The sequence below is a fragment of the Triticum urartu genome, chromosome 5A (genome assembly GCF_056163025.1).
Source record: "Triticum urartu cultivar PI428250 chromosome 5A, HENAU_Tu73, whole genome shotgun sequence".
In the NCBI taxonomy this organism is placed as follows: domain Eukaryota; kingdom Viridiplantae; phylum Streptophyta; class Magnoliopsida; order Poales; family Poaceae; genus Triticum; species Triticum urartu.
This window is the reverse complement of record NC_141877.1, coordinates 489,376,766-489,392,529: the sequence shown is the minus strand read 5'-3', so window position 1 is coordinate 489,392,529 and position 15,764 is coordinate 489,376,766. Positions and strand designations below refer to the sequence as shown.

At 48.1% G+C, this 15,764-nt stretch overlaps 2 protein-coding genes across 2 annotated transcripts; both read right to left on the bottom strand.

Moving 5' to 3' along the window:
• Positions 1-1,395: 1,395 nt before the first annotated feature.
• LOC147972176 (uncharacterized) lies at positions 1,396-2,308 on the bottom strand. The gene has a single exon (XM_087522969.1). It carries the CDS (start codon positions 2,242-2,244, stop codon positions 1,585-1,587), a length of 660 nt encoding a protein of 219 aa, XP_087379095.1. The 5' UTR covers positions 2,245-2,308; the 3' UTR covers positions 1,396-1,584.
• Positions 2,309-8,428: 6,120 nt separating this feature from the next.
• LOC147972175 (uncharacterized) lies at positions 8,429-9,265 on the bottom strand. Its single transcript, XM_087522968.1, has one exon. The coding sequence runs from the start codon at positions 9,206-9,208 to the stop codon at positions 8,657-8,659; it is 552 nt and encodes a 183-aa protein (XP_087379094.1). The 5' UTR covers positions 9,209-9,265; the 3' UTR covers positions 8,429-8,656.
• Positions 9,266-15,764: the final 6,499 nt, after the last annotated feature.

Below are 15,764 nucleotides of genomic sequence, written 5' to 3'. Positions count from 1 at the left end.
CATAAACAATAAATGAACCAATAGTTATAAAGATAATATATATACCACAACCGAATCATGGACAGGACGAGGGCCGACGGGGGCGGATACCAAAACCATCGCACTATATAAGATGCAATAATAAAAGTAAGAAAATAATACAAGTATCTATGTAAACATACAAGTAAGAATATTTTTCCTTTCAGAAAGAAGATAGGAACAAGAGAATCACCATGGTGGTGCCGGCGATGAGCTCGGCGCGGGTGATCGATGGCGGTGAAGACGGAGACGGGACGTGACGGACCGCTAAACCTAGACAAATATTATGGAAAATGGAGTTTGGAGGTCGAGCTTGGAGAGGAGAAAGCTTAAGTAGTGTGGCTTGGGCATTCCATCGAACACCTTGTGTGCATAGGAGGTGAGCTAGAGCACCACCAAGCCCTCTCCCCCTCGGCCAGAAAAAAACAGAGCACTGGGGTGCTCTGCTCGCGAGGGGTATATATAGGCACCTCATTGGTCCCGGTTGGTGACATGAGCCGGGACTAAAGGGGAGCCTTTGGTCCCGGTTCAAGCCACCAACCGGGACCAATGGTGGTGGTCCAGGAGCGAGGCCCATTGGTCCCGGTTCATCCCACCAACCGGGACCAAAAGGTCCAGATGAACCGGGACCAATGGCCCACGTGGCCCGGCCGGCCCCCTGGGCTCACGAACCGGGACCAATGCCCACATTGGTCCCGGTTGGTCCCGGTTCTGGACTGAACCGGGACTAATGGGCTGACCCAGCCTGGACCAAAGCCCTGTTTTCTACTAGTGTATTTATTCCTGGATTTATTTCAGGATTTCCGACGATGCGCATTCAGTGGGAGGAGACGTTCCCGTCGACGACAAGGTGCCTACAGTGACTTCGTAAATTTCAAGATGACATGTTGGCTCAGTCTTTCGGAGGTGCTCATAGAGATAGGATGTGCGTATGTGCGTTCATAGGGGTGAGTGTATGCGCGTGTATATGAAGAGCGTTTACATTACTAGTGATCTAGACACTCTTACATTTCTTTACAGAGGGAGTATTAAATTAACCATACAACATTTAAGTGCATATATTAAGAAAAGTGTGGGGGCTATAATTTGCGGAAGTATATATAGATTACTCACCTAAATATATATTAAGATTATTATTTTATTATACATGGATGTTCTCATTATAATAGCATTTGTAATTTTGTACAAGCATATTCATATGAAATAATGGTCCAAATTACTAATTGTAGTCTTTCGAAACCATGTTATATATATACCAGAAAATAGAGGCGCAAATGCACAGATTACTTTGATAGTTTTGGTAAACATCTGCTCTAACTTGTGTTGTTTCACTAGCATACGTTGCTATATTTCTCCCAAAGAAAACTCAATTGTGTGTGCTAGAAAAATAATGTCTATTCTCTGGCAGACAGCATATGTCCATCTCCTTTTCTCCCTATCTAAATACGGTATACAAGTCTAGTTCACACCCACCATCTACCGTACCTCTATTAGCAACCAATAACTCAGTATACGTACACTTCAGATTTTGTCATACAAACAAATAGATATGAGCTAACAAGATCACTAGAAGCTCTGATTCATCCGCTTCTGGAACCTTGTGATGAACATGTCAGCAGCCTGATCAATTTCGTTGTCAATGCTGAACTCTAAACCCTGTGCCTCTCGGTTGTTCCGGATTACATCTATGACCGGCGGTTGGTCATCGACGTCTTCATCACACTCATCGAGTAGCACATGACCATCATCTTCATCGTCGCCCACCTCACAATCTTCGGTGTAACAACAGTTGTTGTCATCGTCATTGAAGATGGTGTGTAGTGTCCGATCAGTGCAGCCACCATCACCATCATCCTCTGGATCAAACAGTGCCAGTTGATGAGAGATATTAACAACAATCTCACCACCAGGGATCGCTGGCGTCTTCCGGACCTTGCGCACCACGAGAGCCTTGTGGCAGTCCACCCTGGCACCTTTCTCCCGGTCAGCGGCAGCCACAAGCGCATGGATCCTGTGGGAGAAGGCGCCGACAGTGGCCAACCTGCGACGGAGGGACACGAGGACGAGGAGCCTGGCTGCCAGCACGCTGGTCTTGTTCTTGCACGTCGCAGCCACCTTCTTCAGAAGCTCCGTGCCCTTGCCAATCTTCATCTTCGATGCTGAGAGGTGGCCAAACTGCCTATCAAACACAACAAGTAGGGTTCTGTGATAGCTCAAGCTTGGCATGAGCAGACCACTGAGATGAGGCAAGATGTTTCAGATTCATGGGCCTTCTCCTGAGTCTTCAAGGTTGTATTTATACTTTTATAGTCAGGAACTCGGCATGCAAGTGCCTGCGTAAAACTTTGCTCATGTCACAATCAAACTTTTCTAGCTCTCCCAAAGCATATGAAAGCACAACCTTGGAAAAACAAGCATAGGCACAAAAGGAAGATCTATAGAAAACAATTTTGGCATGTGGAGTTAGCACTATGGGAATGTTGGGAGTGGAAAGCAAGCTAAAGATGGAAGAAAAGCTAGCAATGGGGAATGAAATGGAGAAAGTATTCCACTTACGCTAGAAAAGACACATGCCCCAAGGTGTAGGTTGGCTCTCTATGACCCCGAGTTTCCAGTATCTCTTTTAATTAAGTGGTAGTAGCTGATGATGGGTTGGCCGGAATGCCCAAAGGGAACCAAACCGGCTCCCTTTTGTTCTTGGCAGTTTCCTTGTGATTCATGCCAGATTGTAAAGTACGCGCACACGGAGAATTTGCAACACGCCGAAAGCAAATTCCTGTGTGCGTCTCACTTAGTTAAATCGCAGACGCCAAGGTTATTAATTGTCTTGCCCACAGCTTCTTGTAATTCTTCTCCTCCGTCCAAACGCAGAACCAATGGCGTGATGGATGCATGCATGGGTGGAGCTTCAGCAATCTTTTCTGATGGCGTCGATCATGTTAAACTTGTGATGACAACGGCGGTGTGACACAAGTGCTTCCTTTCCTGGAAGAAATGGAAAGATGGTGCACACGTCCAACATTGGCAGGATTTTTGTGGGAATGGAGGAGGAGACCGGCGATCGTTTTTGCAGCAGTACATGTTAAAGTGGTTGCATGCGGTTGTGCAGCCTAATGACCCGAGTTCAATTTCTAGAATTGACAGGTGATGCACAGGGGTTTTCCCTGTTTATTGAGGATCAAGTTTGGTGTGTGGTGAAACCACTCATCAAGAAATATCTTGATACTCATTTAAAAATATCTGAGGACCATGTTTATCTTGGTACTCATACTAAAATGGCCGTATGCATCCCTAGTTGGTGCAGAGGCCGGGTAGTGAAATTCTCTCCCATTTTTATGTAGTGTTTTAGCTGTCATATTCTCGTGATACACTAGCTAGCTGCCCCCCCCCCCCCCCGGCCCACGCGTCGCTCCAACAGGGGCGACACGGGCGGCTAACCCTAGCCGCCGCCGGCGGCCCCCCTCCCCCTTCCTCTCCTCCTCGTCGCCACTAGAGGAGCCGCCGATGCGTCGCGCGGCTGCCGAGGAAGGTGGCGGCGAGGCCTTCATCGTCCCTTCGCGGAGATCTGGATCCACGGGGCGGCGGCCCCTGCTGGTTCGGCACCGCCGTTCGTGCTCTGGACGGTGTGCGCAGGGACTCTGCCCGGCGTCCTCGACCGCTCGGGTGGTGGGGAGTCGGCGCTTGGCGGCGGCAGTTCGGGGGCCTTCGTCCTCGCCAGATCTGGAGGCCTGCTACTCCCTCCTTCCCGCTCCTTCCCCTTTGCGCTTGTGGCCGGTGGATGCTGCTGGTTCCGGTGCTTCTGGGGATGGTGGTGCAGATTGGGACCGGGGGAAACCCTAGGCCGGCTGGTTCGGCTCGACAGCGGCGTCGGCTTCGGGCGACGCATCCTTCCTGAAGGCGGTATCGTGGTCCTTATTCTTGTCACCTCCGGTCCTCTCCCGGGTGAAAACCCAAAATCCGGTCTGGATTGGGCAGCGGTGGCGCCATGAGCGTCATCCCTCCTTGGAGGCGTTGCCTGGGGAGCTAGGATTCGGGTGTGGGCTCATGAAGGTGGGGGCTTTGGCTGCCGGCTGGATTTCTGCAGCTGCTCGCGGCGGCTTTCATGTTGTGCAGAGTGCCCCTTGTATCTTTAGGGTGTTTCCTGTTTTTGGTGTTCGCGTCGGAGGAGCGGCGTGGCATCTGGTACGTCGACAACGGCGAGTCTTGGCGGCATGGAGCAGTAGGGGTATCGCCGGTGGGCGTGTGATGATGGACGAGCGCAGGATGGTGGCGCTGTCTGGCGTCGTGGTGGCGTCGATGGCAGAGAGGCCTGGCACGGTTCATGCAACAGTACAACTCTGAAGATGGATTGATGGTACGTGGCTGCGGCGGCCTCATACCCGGCAGGGGGCCTGGTTGAAGAGCACGCCGGACTGGTAGGTGCCCATACCCGGAAGGAGTCTTGTTTGGGACCTCAGGTCTCAGATGTTAGGTTTGGCTGCGAGGTCTGTTTGGTATTAGGCCCAGACCATCAGCGCCCCTTCATCAGTTAGGTAGGAGTAGCGACAGAGGTTGCGAAGATGGTGGCTTTGGTCTTACTGTTGTACGACTTTGTAAGGTCTTGTGTTATAATCAATAAAGTTGGTCGTATGCATCATGCAGATGCAGAGGCCGGGGGTATTCCTCCTTTTCAAAAAAAAAACATGTTAAAGTATCGACAAGATTCTGGTCTAGAAAAAAGTATCGTCAAGATATTTCTGTTAAAGTCGTGCATGGATGTGCCGGCTGGTTTCGTGATTCTTAACCCGAGGGGTTTGGTGATCGGTCCTCTACTTAGAAATTGCTTGTCAATGTGTGCTTAACTTGGAAGGAAAGGAAAAGGCTCGATTGGGACTGAGAAAAAAATGGTCTCCTAATGAAATGGATGCATGATTTCATTGGGTGAAAAGAAGAAACCCCTATACACGTCAACCACTTGAGCTTGACTCGTATTTCATTTCGACTCAGGATCACTCAAGAAATAAATTAAGCACGAGCAATTTTTCCAGCTTGGTTGACATACGAGCAGAATTTGGGCTAGCTTACATCAGGAGACATATGGCTCGAGTAAACATATATGTTACTTCAATTTAGTACATGTACTTTATTCAGCAATAAAGCAGTGCATTACTTTTTTCATTTCTGGATGCACTAATTCATACCCTCACAAAAAAAGAATGCACTAATTTGTAGCCATCAATAGCCTACATATACACGAGACACTTAGCCTTCAAAATACAAACAATGTGGGGAAGGTAGACCATGGAAACTTTATATTGGGCGGCCTTCTCCTCCTTATGCGCCGTAGAGCCCTCCTCCTGCGCGGCTATGGGAAAACGACACCTCGGGTTGGGTGTAGCTTCATGGTCGGTCTCATCCTCGTTGTTGTGGTGGTTAGTTGGAAGGGGGCACTGGCTCCACCATAGATGAAGAGGTAGTGAGTGGGGAAGGTGAAAGTTAGTGTTGAAAATTATCCCATTTTGTTGGGTAGTTGAAACCGCCTGAGGGGAGGCTGCGATCCGTTGTGCTTCAGGTGATGGCGGAGCTGTTGCTACCGCCTAGTGGTAGGATGGGAGTACGGACATTGTGATGGGAACGGAGGTAATGAAATATCGGTAGCAGATGCTATGATTTTAGGGGAGAGGAAAGTTTTGGGAGATCATGACGGATAATATGAAACCTTGCTCCTTTTTATGAGTGGGTGACAATGAAAATTGAACTGTAAAAATCATTACCATATTTTTTTTCTATCATGCCTTGAGATGGAACTCCAGGATTCAACAAACTAGTAAGAACATATATATGTTGCAAGATGGGAAAATTCAAACCATCTTTATAAAGCTTTTGATATCAAATGGAGTTTAGTGATATGATATAGATAGTGGATAAGAACATTATTATTCTCCCTCCGATCCATACCAGCAAAAAGTAATATGGATCAGATGGAGTACCTAAATTGGAGAAACAAAGTGCACCCACACTATCTAGGCTATTCGGGGGCACGCTGCCCAGGTTTTCTCCTTCTTTATGGTGCTTGAAATATCATCGGATAATCATTTGTTGTTAGTGTTCTTAATGCGATTTTCCTTTTGAGATATAACTAAACCAGTTTCACCATGAAAAGGCACCTCATTGATGAAAAGATATAGTCGAAGCTAAACAAAAGTATAGGCATCAATGCATGTTTAAGTCTTAAACTCTTCGTTGATTAATTATTATTGAATAAAACTATTTTTTTTTCATTTTTAGGTTTAGCATCTGCTATGTTGTGCTCATCTATGTATCAATCTAACATTACAAGAAATCAGACCAGTCTGATCCCAATTTCCTAAATCCCGGATTCTTGGAATCAAGACAACAACCAGAACTGAGCCAGCAACAAGAGTATATGGTCGGGAAGTAGCTCAATTAGGGGATCCCGGAGTCTAGAACCGAACGTGGTCACCACCTGAAAATATCTAAAGTGCAGTAAAATATTTGCACCTTGCGATGATGTGATCATTTAACTTAAGTAATTAATCATTTATAACTAATTCAACATAATGCTAACATCTTATTGTATGAGTGGACCAGTTTCACTATCTTTGTTCCTAGTCTGCAGGATACTCTGTTTTACAATGATTCTTATTTGAGAAGGCAAGAGTAGTTAACGTCAATTTTTTTTACCAGTGAGGGTGGATATAGTGATATAAAGAAATCAATACGCTTGTTTAATATTTTTTAAGCAAATCCGGTCCACTATGTGACCTCTCTCTGAAATAGGTTGATGTCCATTATGTGACAAAGGTATTACTTCTCAGTTTCGTAGATGAACCATTTTTATAAATAGCCTGTATTTTGGTAGATTTCTTTACTATCAACATTGCTTCATGTAAGTTGTATACTTATGTCATGTCTAATTATGTATTGTCTGAATAATGCAACAATTAGTTATAGAGTGCACTATTTTGTAACTTACTGCAGTCACTAATTGGTTAGAGAGTATATATGAGTGTTTGATGGTGAGTATCAATAAAAATAAAAATGCAACACCGGAGAAAAATAGATGATGTTGTGCTCTCATGTACATCTATTTTCAACTTAATTGCTATTGTTTTATTTATTAAATATCTCAAGAAAGGTTTCTAGCATTCATGCACCTCGATATAGTGTACACTATACAGAAGAGAATAGACAAATACACTAGAAATGACAAACAAATATTGTCACCTCGATCTTGTGAACCATTTCTAGTAGATTGCAACCATTAGATCTAAATAGTTATACTTAAATCGATTATGCCTATTAGATCTACATATACTAAAATGGTCACATCCATTAGATTTAAATTATACCCAGGAAGATCGTAACTGTTAGATCAACATAACTGTATCTAAACGGGCCACATCTATTATATCCACATAGCCATATTAATATAGATCGCATACATTATATGTTCATAAAACTAGCTCAAGATATTGATTCGGTTATATCTACACAATCGTATCTAAACAGATCGCATATCTTAGATCATAGCTTACTAAAATGATCATAATTGGTAGATCTTTGCATTTTAAAAGTTCACAACGGAGAGATCATTGTAGTTGCATTTAGATATATCACAAATATTTTGTGGTTCTCATACTAATTATTAGTTGAACTATAAATGACTATTACATCTTATGCTTGATTTTGATGTGTTAGTCCTCGTCACATAACACCAACGTTAATCTAATGCAATGAATAGATAAACAACTAGAAATATATAAAAATAACAACCAAAAATATTTTTCTTACCATCTTATGCTCTATATACAATCAATATTTCCACAAAAAAGATATACAATCAATATTATCTGGAATTACAAAAAGATTAGAGGTGATACACGGAAGAAAATGCCTGTGGAGTGATTAGGCACCAACATGAGTATCGGCGGAAAAATATGTAAATGAGCATCAATTAGTGGAATCGAAGGCTTGAAGGCGTGTTGGCCATTTATTTGCTAGAAATTCATTTTATAAAGATGGAGTCAAACTGTATATGCAAACAAGAATCATCCTAGGCGGTTGGATAAGACGGTACTAGACTATTTCGTATATCCAATGGAAAAATGAAAAGATTGTAGGATAATTTTGTTGCTGTTCTTGCAGCTTGACATCTGACTGTATAAGCAAACTTTAGAGAGAAAACGAACCAATAGACAGATACCGATACTATATACATAGTTAGAAACCCCCATTCGAATATTTTGCCCTGTAGGCCCTTTCGAGGTGGATGGTGGGAGGGGGGGGGGGGGGGGGTAAATCCAGTTATGATCGATTTTCGCAGTTATTAGCTCGCTATGAGATAGGATACATGTTATGAAAAGTGAGTAGAAATAATAGAGCCATCTGATCCAGATCAAGAAAAAGGTTGAGCAAATCCGCCAAAAAAATTATGTTTAAATATCTGCTACCCCTTACATAATTGTACTACGCGTTGCTATTTCTCAAAAAAAAACTAATTTGCGGGTGCCCGGAAAAGTTTTGTATAGTCTGCCCCCTACTATATGCTACAGTATCAATCTAACATTCTCCCTCGCGACTAGTACACTTCTGTGTCGGCCGTGCAATCAGGTATAGATGAAAAACGAGCAGGTCACTAAATGCTCTTGCTCATTAGCTCCCGGAACCTCCTGATGAACATATCGGCGGCTTGGTCGATCTCATCTTCCATGTTGAACTCCAACCCCTGGACTTCCATGTTGCTCCTGATCACATCTATCACCGAGGGCTCGTCGACGTAACAGCAATTGTCATCGTCATTGAAGATGGGGTGCAGCGTCCAGTCAGGGAAGCCACCACCAACATCCTTCTCTTGACAAAACAGTGCCAATTGATGCGTAAGATCAACGATCTCACCGCCATGGATCGCTGGAAGCGTCTTCTCGACCTTGCGCGAAACGACAGCCTTGTGGCAGTCCCCTCCCGCCTTCGCCCGGTCCGCGGCCGCCATGAGCGCGTGTATCTTGTGAGACATCACGCCGACGGTGGCCATCCTGCGCCGGAGCGAGGCGAGGAAGAGGAGCCTGGCTGCGAGCACGCTGGTCTTGCTCTTGCACATCGTCACCGCCTTCTTCAGGAGCACAGGGGCCTTGCTCATCTTCATCTTCGTGGCAACAGCTAAAGTGCTGCACTGCCTCAGGCTAGGCATGCGCAGATCACCGAACCGAAGATCGAGACGATGAGACTGGGAGTCAAGCAAGGTGGCTTCAGTTTCATGGGCCTTGTCCTGAGGCCCCTAGGATGTATTTATAGTCTGGAGCTAGCTTGGAAACCCCAACACTGTGCGGCTTTGCTGCCCATGTCATGATCAAACTTTTTGGTAGTTCAAAGCGTGTGAAAATAACATGGAGAGAGAGCAATTTGAGCATGTGGACTGCGCACTACATATATTTGAGGGGGAACTAAAGCTGGGTGCGTGTGGAAGCTAGTTAAAGATGCAAGAAAAGCTAGAGAGATATGAGGTGAGGAAGGATATGTCGAAAGTATAGGTTGCTCCGCTCCGGTTAGGCCACAAACACTCCCTCCGTCCGAAAATACTTGTCATTAAAATGGATAAAAAAAGGTGTATCTAAAACTAAAACACGTAGTATATCTCCGTTGTTAATTCTTCTGCCCCATGCTTTGCTGCTGCTGCTGCTTTTTTTTTGGAACAAAGACGCTAGAAGCGTCCGGCTTTATATTAATAAAACCCACAGGCACCAAGTTCAACAAGATACAACTAAGGAAGATCAAAAGAAAACGTTCGGACCACGACCGTCATCCAAATTGCTGCATAAGGTTCAACGTGAAGGCAATATTACATCCAAACATAGCATCCATTACGGAAGCCCTAGCTAACATAAACTCCCACGAAACCTCCAAAAGCTTCAGCTGCTCAACGTAGCTTGCCTTGCCAACACCTGGATAGTCTTGATGCGCGTCATGGCCTCCGACATACGCTCAGCATCGCGCTCCTTCCCCAGCGGAGTCCACGTCTGTAAAAAAAGATGGCATTTGAAGATCAGATCCGCGGGATGGTTAGGGAATTTTTTCTCAATCGTAATTTTATTGCGCGTAGACCAAATTGCCCACAGCATCGCCCCTACGCAGCGCCAAGCGATTCTACTACTAGACCCTTTCGTAGTTCTGAGAATGGAAATAAGGTCATTCCCCGAGGCTGGGTTCCAGTTCGTATGGAAAGCTTCCCTCACTGCGCTCCAAACGAACCTGGCCAGGTGGCATTTAAAAAAGACGTGATTTGCATCTTCGCCAAGGCCGCACACAGTGCAAGTACCATCAGCCGGACCGTTGCGCTTAGCCACGTTATCCGAGGTGGGCAACCGGTTCCTAAACATTTGCCACATGAAGATTTTAATTTTCAAGGGCAGGCCTGCCTTCCATAGCCCCCTAGCTATATCAAGCGTTGTCCCTTCGGTTGGCTTGTTGTATAGGGACTTAACCGAGAATTTCCTGGAAGCAGTCGAGCTCAATCAGTACCCGTCCTTAAGCGGTTCACACCTATGAGCAGTACCAGACCCTCCCATGACACACGTTCGTCGGTGGAGAGGGCCCGTAGAAAGTGGATCACCGGGGGGTCAGCACGGAGTGCATCCCCTACTGAGATGTTAATGTCAGTAGCGATCCGGTAAAGGTAAAGGTTGGGGTGGCTTTGCCAAAGGGGGGAGGCGCCCAGCCAATGATCGAGCCAGAACCGAGTGGAAAGGCCATTGTTGATCTGAAATTTTGGCCCAATAGCAAAAGCGGGGCGGAACGCTTGGATCCCTTTCCAGAACGCGGAGCCGTTGGCCGAGGCCGTGAATGGAGTGCCATTCGGGAAGTACTTAGCTTTTAGCAGTTGCGCCCATAGACCCGTCTCGTTTTGGGCTAGCCGCCACCACCATTTGGATAGGAGGGCTACATTCATTAGTTTGGAGTTAAGGATTCCCAGACCCCCGAATGTTTTTGGCCTACAAACAGCCGCCCACTTTACTAGGTGGTATTTCCGTTTGTTACCAGTTCCTTCCCAGAAGAACCGGGATCTAGGTGTGTCTAACTTTAGCGTGCACGCCATCAGCTAGTAAGAACATCCCCATGGTGAATAGGGGAAGGGAAGATAGGCTCGAGTTAGTTAAAATGAGCCTCGCCGTCGAGGACATAAAACGCCCTCTCCACGGGCTAACCCTATTGGCCACTTTCCCATAAAGAGGCTCCCACTCTAAAATCGAGAGATTGCGGAGAGAAACAGGGAGCCCTAGGTACTTAATTGGAAAGCTCCCTAGCTTACAATTAAGTAAATTTGCGACTTGTAAGCTTTGCTGGTCGTCCATCCCCATGGTTATGACCTCGCTTTTAAGAAAATTTATTTTGAGTCCAGAAAGGATCTTAAAGGCAAGTAGAATATGCTTAACCGAGGCAATACTATGGTCGTCAGGCTTAAACAATAGCAAGGTGTCGTCGGCGTATTGTAGGTGAGACACACCACCTGGGATGAGGTGTGGGACGAGCCCCTTGATATGACCGGCCTCCCTGGCCTTGGACAGCAAAGCTGCCAATGCATCAGCCACGAAATTAAAAATGAGTGCGGAGATGGGATCGCCTTGTCTTAACCTTTTTCTATTGCGGAAAAACTTCCCCATTTTGCCGTTAACAATAACCGAGGTGTTGCCACTCGAGATCAGGTGCATGATCCGATGGACAAACCCTGCCTCAAAACCCTTTTTGAGGAGAACCTCCCGCACAAACTCCCAATTTACGCGGTCGTATGCTTTTTCGAAATCTAGCTTGAGGATAATACCCTGTCCTCGCGTTCGTTTAAGTTCGTGGATTATCTCCGTGAGAACAATAGGCCCTTCAAGAATGTTTCTACCTTTAAGGAAAGCGGTTTGGCTCTTATGAATTACTCGTTGAGCGACCGATGCTAACCTAGAGGCGTATGCTTTAGCGCAAAGCTTGAAAGGGACGTTAATGAGCGTGATCGGGCGGAACAGCTTGATAGAGTCCGCCCCTTTGACCTTGGCGATTAGACAAATCGCCCCATAATTGAGCCGCGCAAGATCTACCGTACCGAGGGCAAAACCGTTAATAATAGCTTGGAAAAGGTCTCTAAGGAGTGGCCAAAACCTTTTGAAAAACTCTACCGGCCAGCCGTCCAGGCCTGGGGCTGTGTCGTTCTTCATGCCAGCCAGCGCAAAATCAATCTCTTGCGGTGTAAAGGACACCATAAGGGCGTCATTTTACTGTTGGGAAACACGCTGAGTCGGTCCCCATAAGTCTTCCCTTAGACGTAGTCCTTTCGCTTCCGCTGTTCCCAACAGCTCTACAAATAAATCGTATATGTGTTTAACGATTTTGTTTTGGGAAACCAGAATCCCGCGCTCCGACTGGAGTCTAAGGATTGAGCTCTTACGTTTGCGCCCGTTCGCATACGCGTGAAAGTAGCCAGTGTTGGCGTCGCCTTTCACGACCCACTTTATGCCGCCCCTACGGCGCCAGTACTCCTCCTCCGCCCTAAGGATAGCTAAGACCTGGTTTTCCAGGGCGTATCTGTGCTCCCACTCATCGCCAGAGAAAGGTCTTGTGTCGTCCTGTGCATCAAAGCGCGCAATTTCGCCCACAATGTGTTCCCTTTCCCTTTTGGACTCGCTGCCGTGATTGGACCCCCAACCCCTGAGGAAAACACGCAAGGCCGCTGCCGCAGAGGACCAAAACTCTACTGGTCCTCACCGATACCCCACCTGGTGATCAATCGAAGTCCATCGGGTCGTGACCAATTGGCAGAAACCCTCGTGTTCGAACCAAGCTGTCTCAAAGAAAAATCTTCGACTACAACGCACACTGTCCTCCCCTGATGACAATATAAGAGGGACATGATCGGATCCAATGCGCGTCTCGGCCACTAAGGTGCAAAGGGGGAACATCACCTCCCATTCGCTTGAACAAAATACTCGATTGAGAACACAGCGAACTGGATCTCGCTGTTTGTTAGTCCAAGTGAATCTTGCACCCGTACGTGCAATCTCCCTGAGAGCAACGGCCGCAATGGCATTATTAAAAAGGGTCACCCTAGCCCAATCTATATTGCCGTTGTTCTTGTCCGCCCCCGAGCGGATCAAGTTTAAGTCTCCGCCTACTACTACAGGCAAGTTGGCCGCTCGTTTGGCCCCGACCAGAGCTGTGATTTCCCCCAGGAAATCAGCAGACCTCGCATGGTCCGCCGACCCATAAACACTTACACACCCATGTAGCCTGGGAAACCCGGTTTTTAACAGTAGCAGCAATTGAAAACATACCAGACTCCCACAATATTACATCACAAATATCTTTATTACAACCCATCAATTGACCGCCAGAATGACCCATGGAAGGTGTCCAGAACCATTCGAAGCGCTGAAGAGGATCATATGCCAAAAGATCTCTATACGTGAAATCGGCCTTAATCATCTCTTGGAGCGCTACAAAGTCTATTTGCTCTTTGGACATATACTCTCTAAGCTGCGTACGCCGCCTCCCATGGCCGCATCCGCGAATATTCCAGAAGATATATCGCATCAAATAACCCGGTTTCGTAGGCGAACTCCATGGGAGCTCACCGCCTTGGCCACGCGCTTCCTAGCCGGAGCACGGCTAGAAGAAGGCAAGTCCGAGGCCGCCCTGGCCTCGTCTCCCTCGATGGGCAAAGGGTCTGCACCAGCCCCTACTGGTGCTACAGCCGAACCGTCCATGGGCTGCACAGCCGCACAGCGGGCAGCAGCCGCCGCGAGAGCGGCCTGGGCATCTTCACGTGCGCGCACAAGAGAAATAACCTCCATAGGTGAGGAATCAATCGCAACACCACTATCGTGAAGAATCTCGGCGAGATGAACGTCAAAGAATACATTCAGAATCTTAAAAGAGGGGGATGGATTACCTGTCGCGTCCATGTTTTTGTCTGCGGCACGGATCTTGGCGCTTTCCATGGAGGTCAAGTCCCCGAGCTTGTCCTTGGCACGCACGCTAGGAGCCCGAGTCGCCACCGGAGTCGCCCTGGATCTTTTGGCCTTGGTTGCCGGCACTGGCACCTCCAGAGCCGCTCCTAGCTCGCCCCCAACACATCAAGCGAACCCGTAGTCTCCTTGGCCACTGTCTTGCTCCCAGGCTTCCTCCCCGCAGTCTTCTTGGCCTACTGGCCGGAGCCGCTCGACAAGCGCCTGCCCGAGGCCGGGGTGAGGTCCGAATCCACGTTGAGCACGTAGCCCGCCACCGAACCCCCACCGTGCGCTGGGGAAGCAGGCAAGGTGCCTGTCTCCGTCGACGCCACTGGTAGATGCACGATGTGAGCTGTCAGGTTGGAACCATACTCATCGAAGGATGGGTCCAGGGTGCGGGCAAGGGGAGGAAAGCTAATAGCAGTGTCTTGAGTTGCAACCAGTCCCAACTTATCCCATGTCTCTGTATCAATAGAGGTGTCTTGAATTTTGTCTTCTGGCTCCTCCGCCATCTCACCCATCACCACGTCTTGACCAGCCGAGGCCGCACCAGGGCCAGCCACCTCCTTCTGGGGTGCCGCAGTCGAAGATTTAGCCACTTTCGCACCATTGGCGGCGTCCTTGGGGGGGGGGAACCCGCAGATGACCCAGGCTTGGCCGGCCCGCCTTTGCCTTGCTGGCCCTATGGAGGGGGAGCGGAGGGGCCCGCCCCAGGAGCCCCACCGCCGTCTCCCAGACGCCGCGGCATCCGCTCCAGCTCCACTTTGATCTGGTACCCTTCATGATTAAACCACACCTCAACTGTGCCATTAAGTTTTGCCGGAGTCTTGCAGGCGAGTCTCATCCTCACGGGTCCCAACTTAATGAGTGAGAGCTCGTCGACCACGATCGGACGCCCTAACATCTTGAACGCCTCCTTGATGCGCTCTATCTTACGGTGTTTCTCAGGGATCCCGTGGAGCCGCACCCAAGCTTCTGGCATCACCAACGGGGGAATCACCTCTTGCACCACATCACGCACCCTAGCAGTGATATCATTGATAGAAAGGAACAATTTGCCACTAGTCCGAGCCATATGGAGGAGATCTGCAGAAGGAAACACCACCATAAAATCATCCTCTCCCACTTGAGTGACATGCCAGTCCCAGTCCCCCGTGACCATATGCTTGAGTTCTTGATTGAGGACCCGCATGTTCAGACGGCCCGGCTCAGCAGAGAGGATAGCAGCATTGCCAGTAGATAGCTGCCGCGGCTCCTCGGGGTCCTCCTCCTCTTTGAACTGTAGGCAGAAGAAACCTTCCCCTGAAATCGCGCTTCACATAATCTGCAAGCACGGCTGCCGACCCCTTGTCGGGCAGTGCGCAGAAGCATGTCCTTCTTCTTTGCACAGCACACACAAGGGCAAGAACGTGCACTTAGACTGGAAATGTCCAAGTCTCCCGCACTTGAAGCATTCCACGCCCGGTGCCTCCGGCGCATCCTCCACCGGAATGGGTGCGCTCGCCGTGCCCTTCGAGCCAGGGGGCACGTCACCGCCAGAGGTTCGGCAGCCGCCCTTGATCTCTTGGCCAGAGGATCCCCGTGGCCGCCACCACAGTTGGGGTGTTCCATCGGCTTGCGCTTGAGCTCCCATCGACGCGCCATCTCCTTCTTCTTTTTTTCTCTCTCTTGCTGCTGGATCCACCATGGGGGAGGAGGACCCCAATCCCCCTCACGCCCTTCTTCCTCTTGGAAACGCTTAGATCTGCCACCTTGCTTCGC

Excerpts from the sequence above, each read along its gene's own strand:
- LOC147972176 (XM_087522969.1), bottom strand. The coding sequence starts at position 2,244 with ATGCCAAGCTTGAGCTATCACAGAACCCTACTTGTTGTGTTTGATAGG.
- LOC147972175 (XM_087522968.1), bottom strand. The coding sequence starts at position 9,208 with ATGCCTAGCCTGAGGCAGTGCAGCACTTTAGCTGTTGCCACGAAGATG.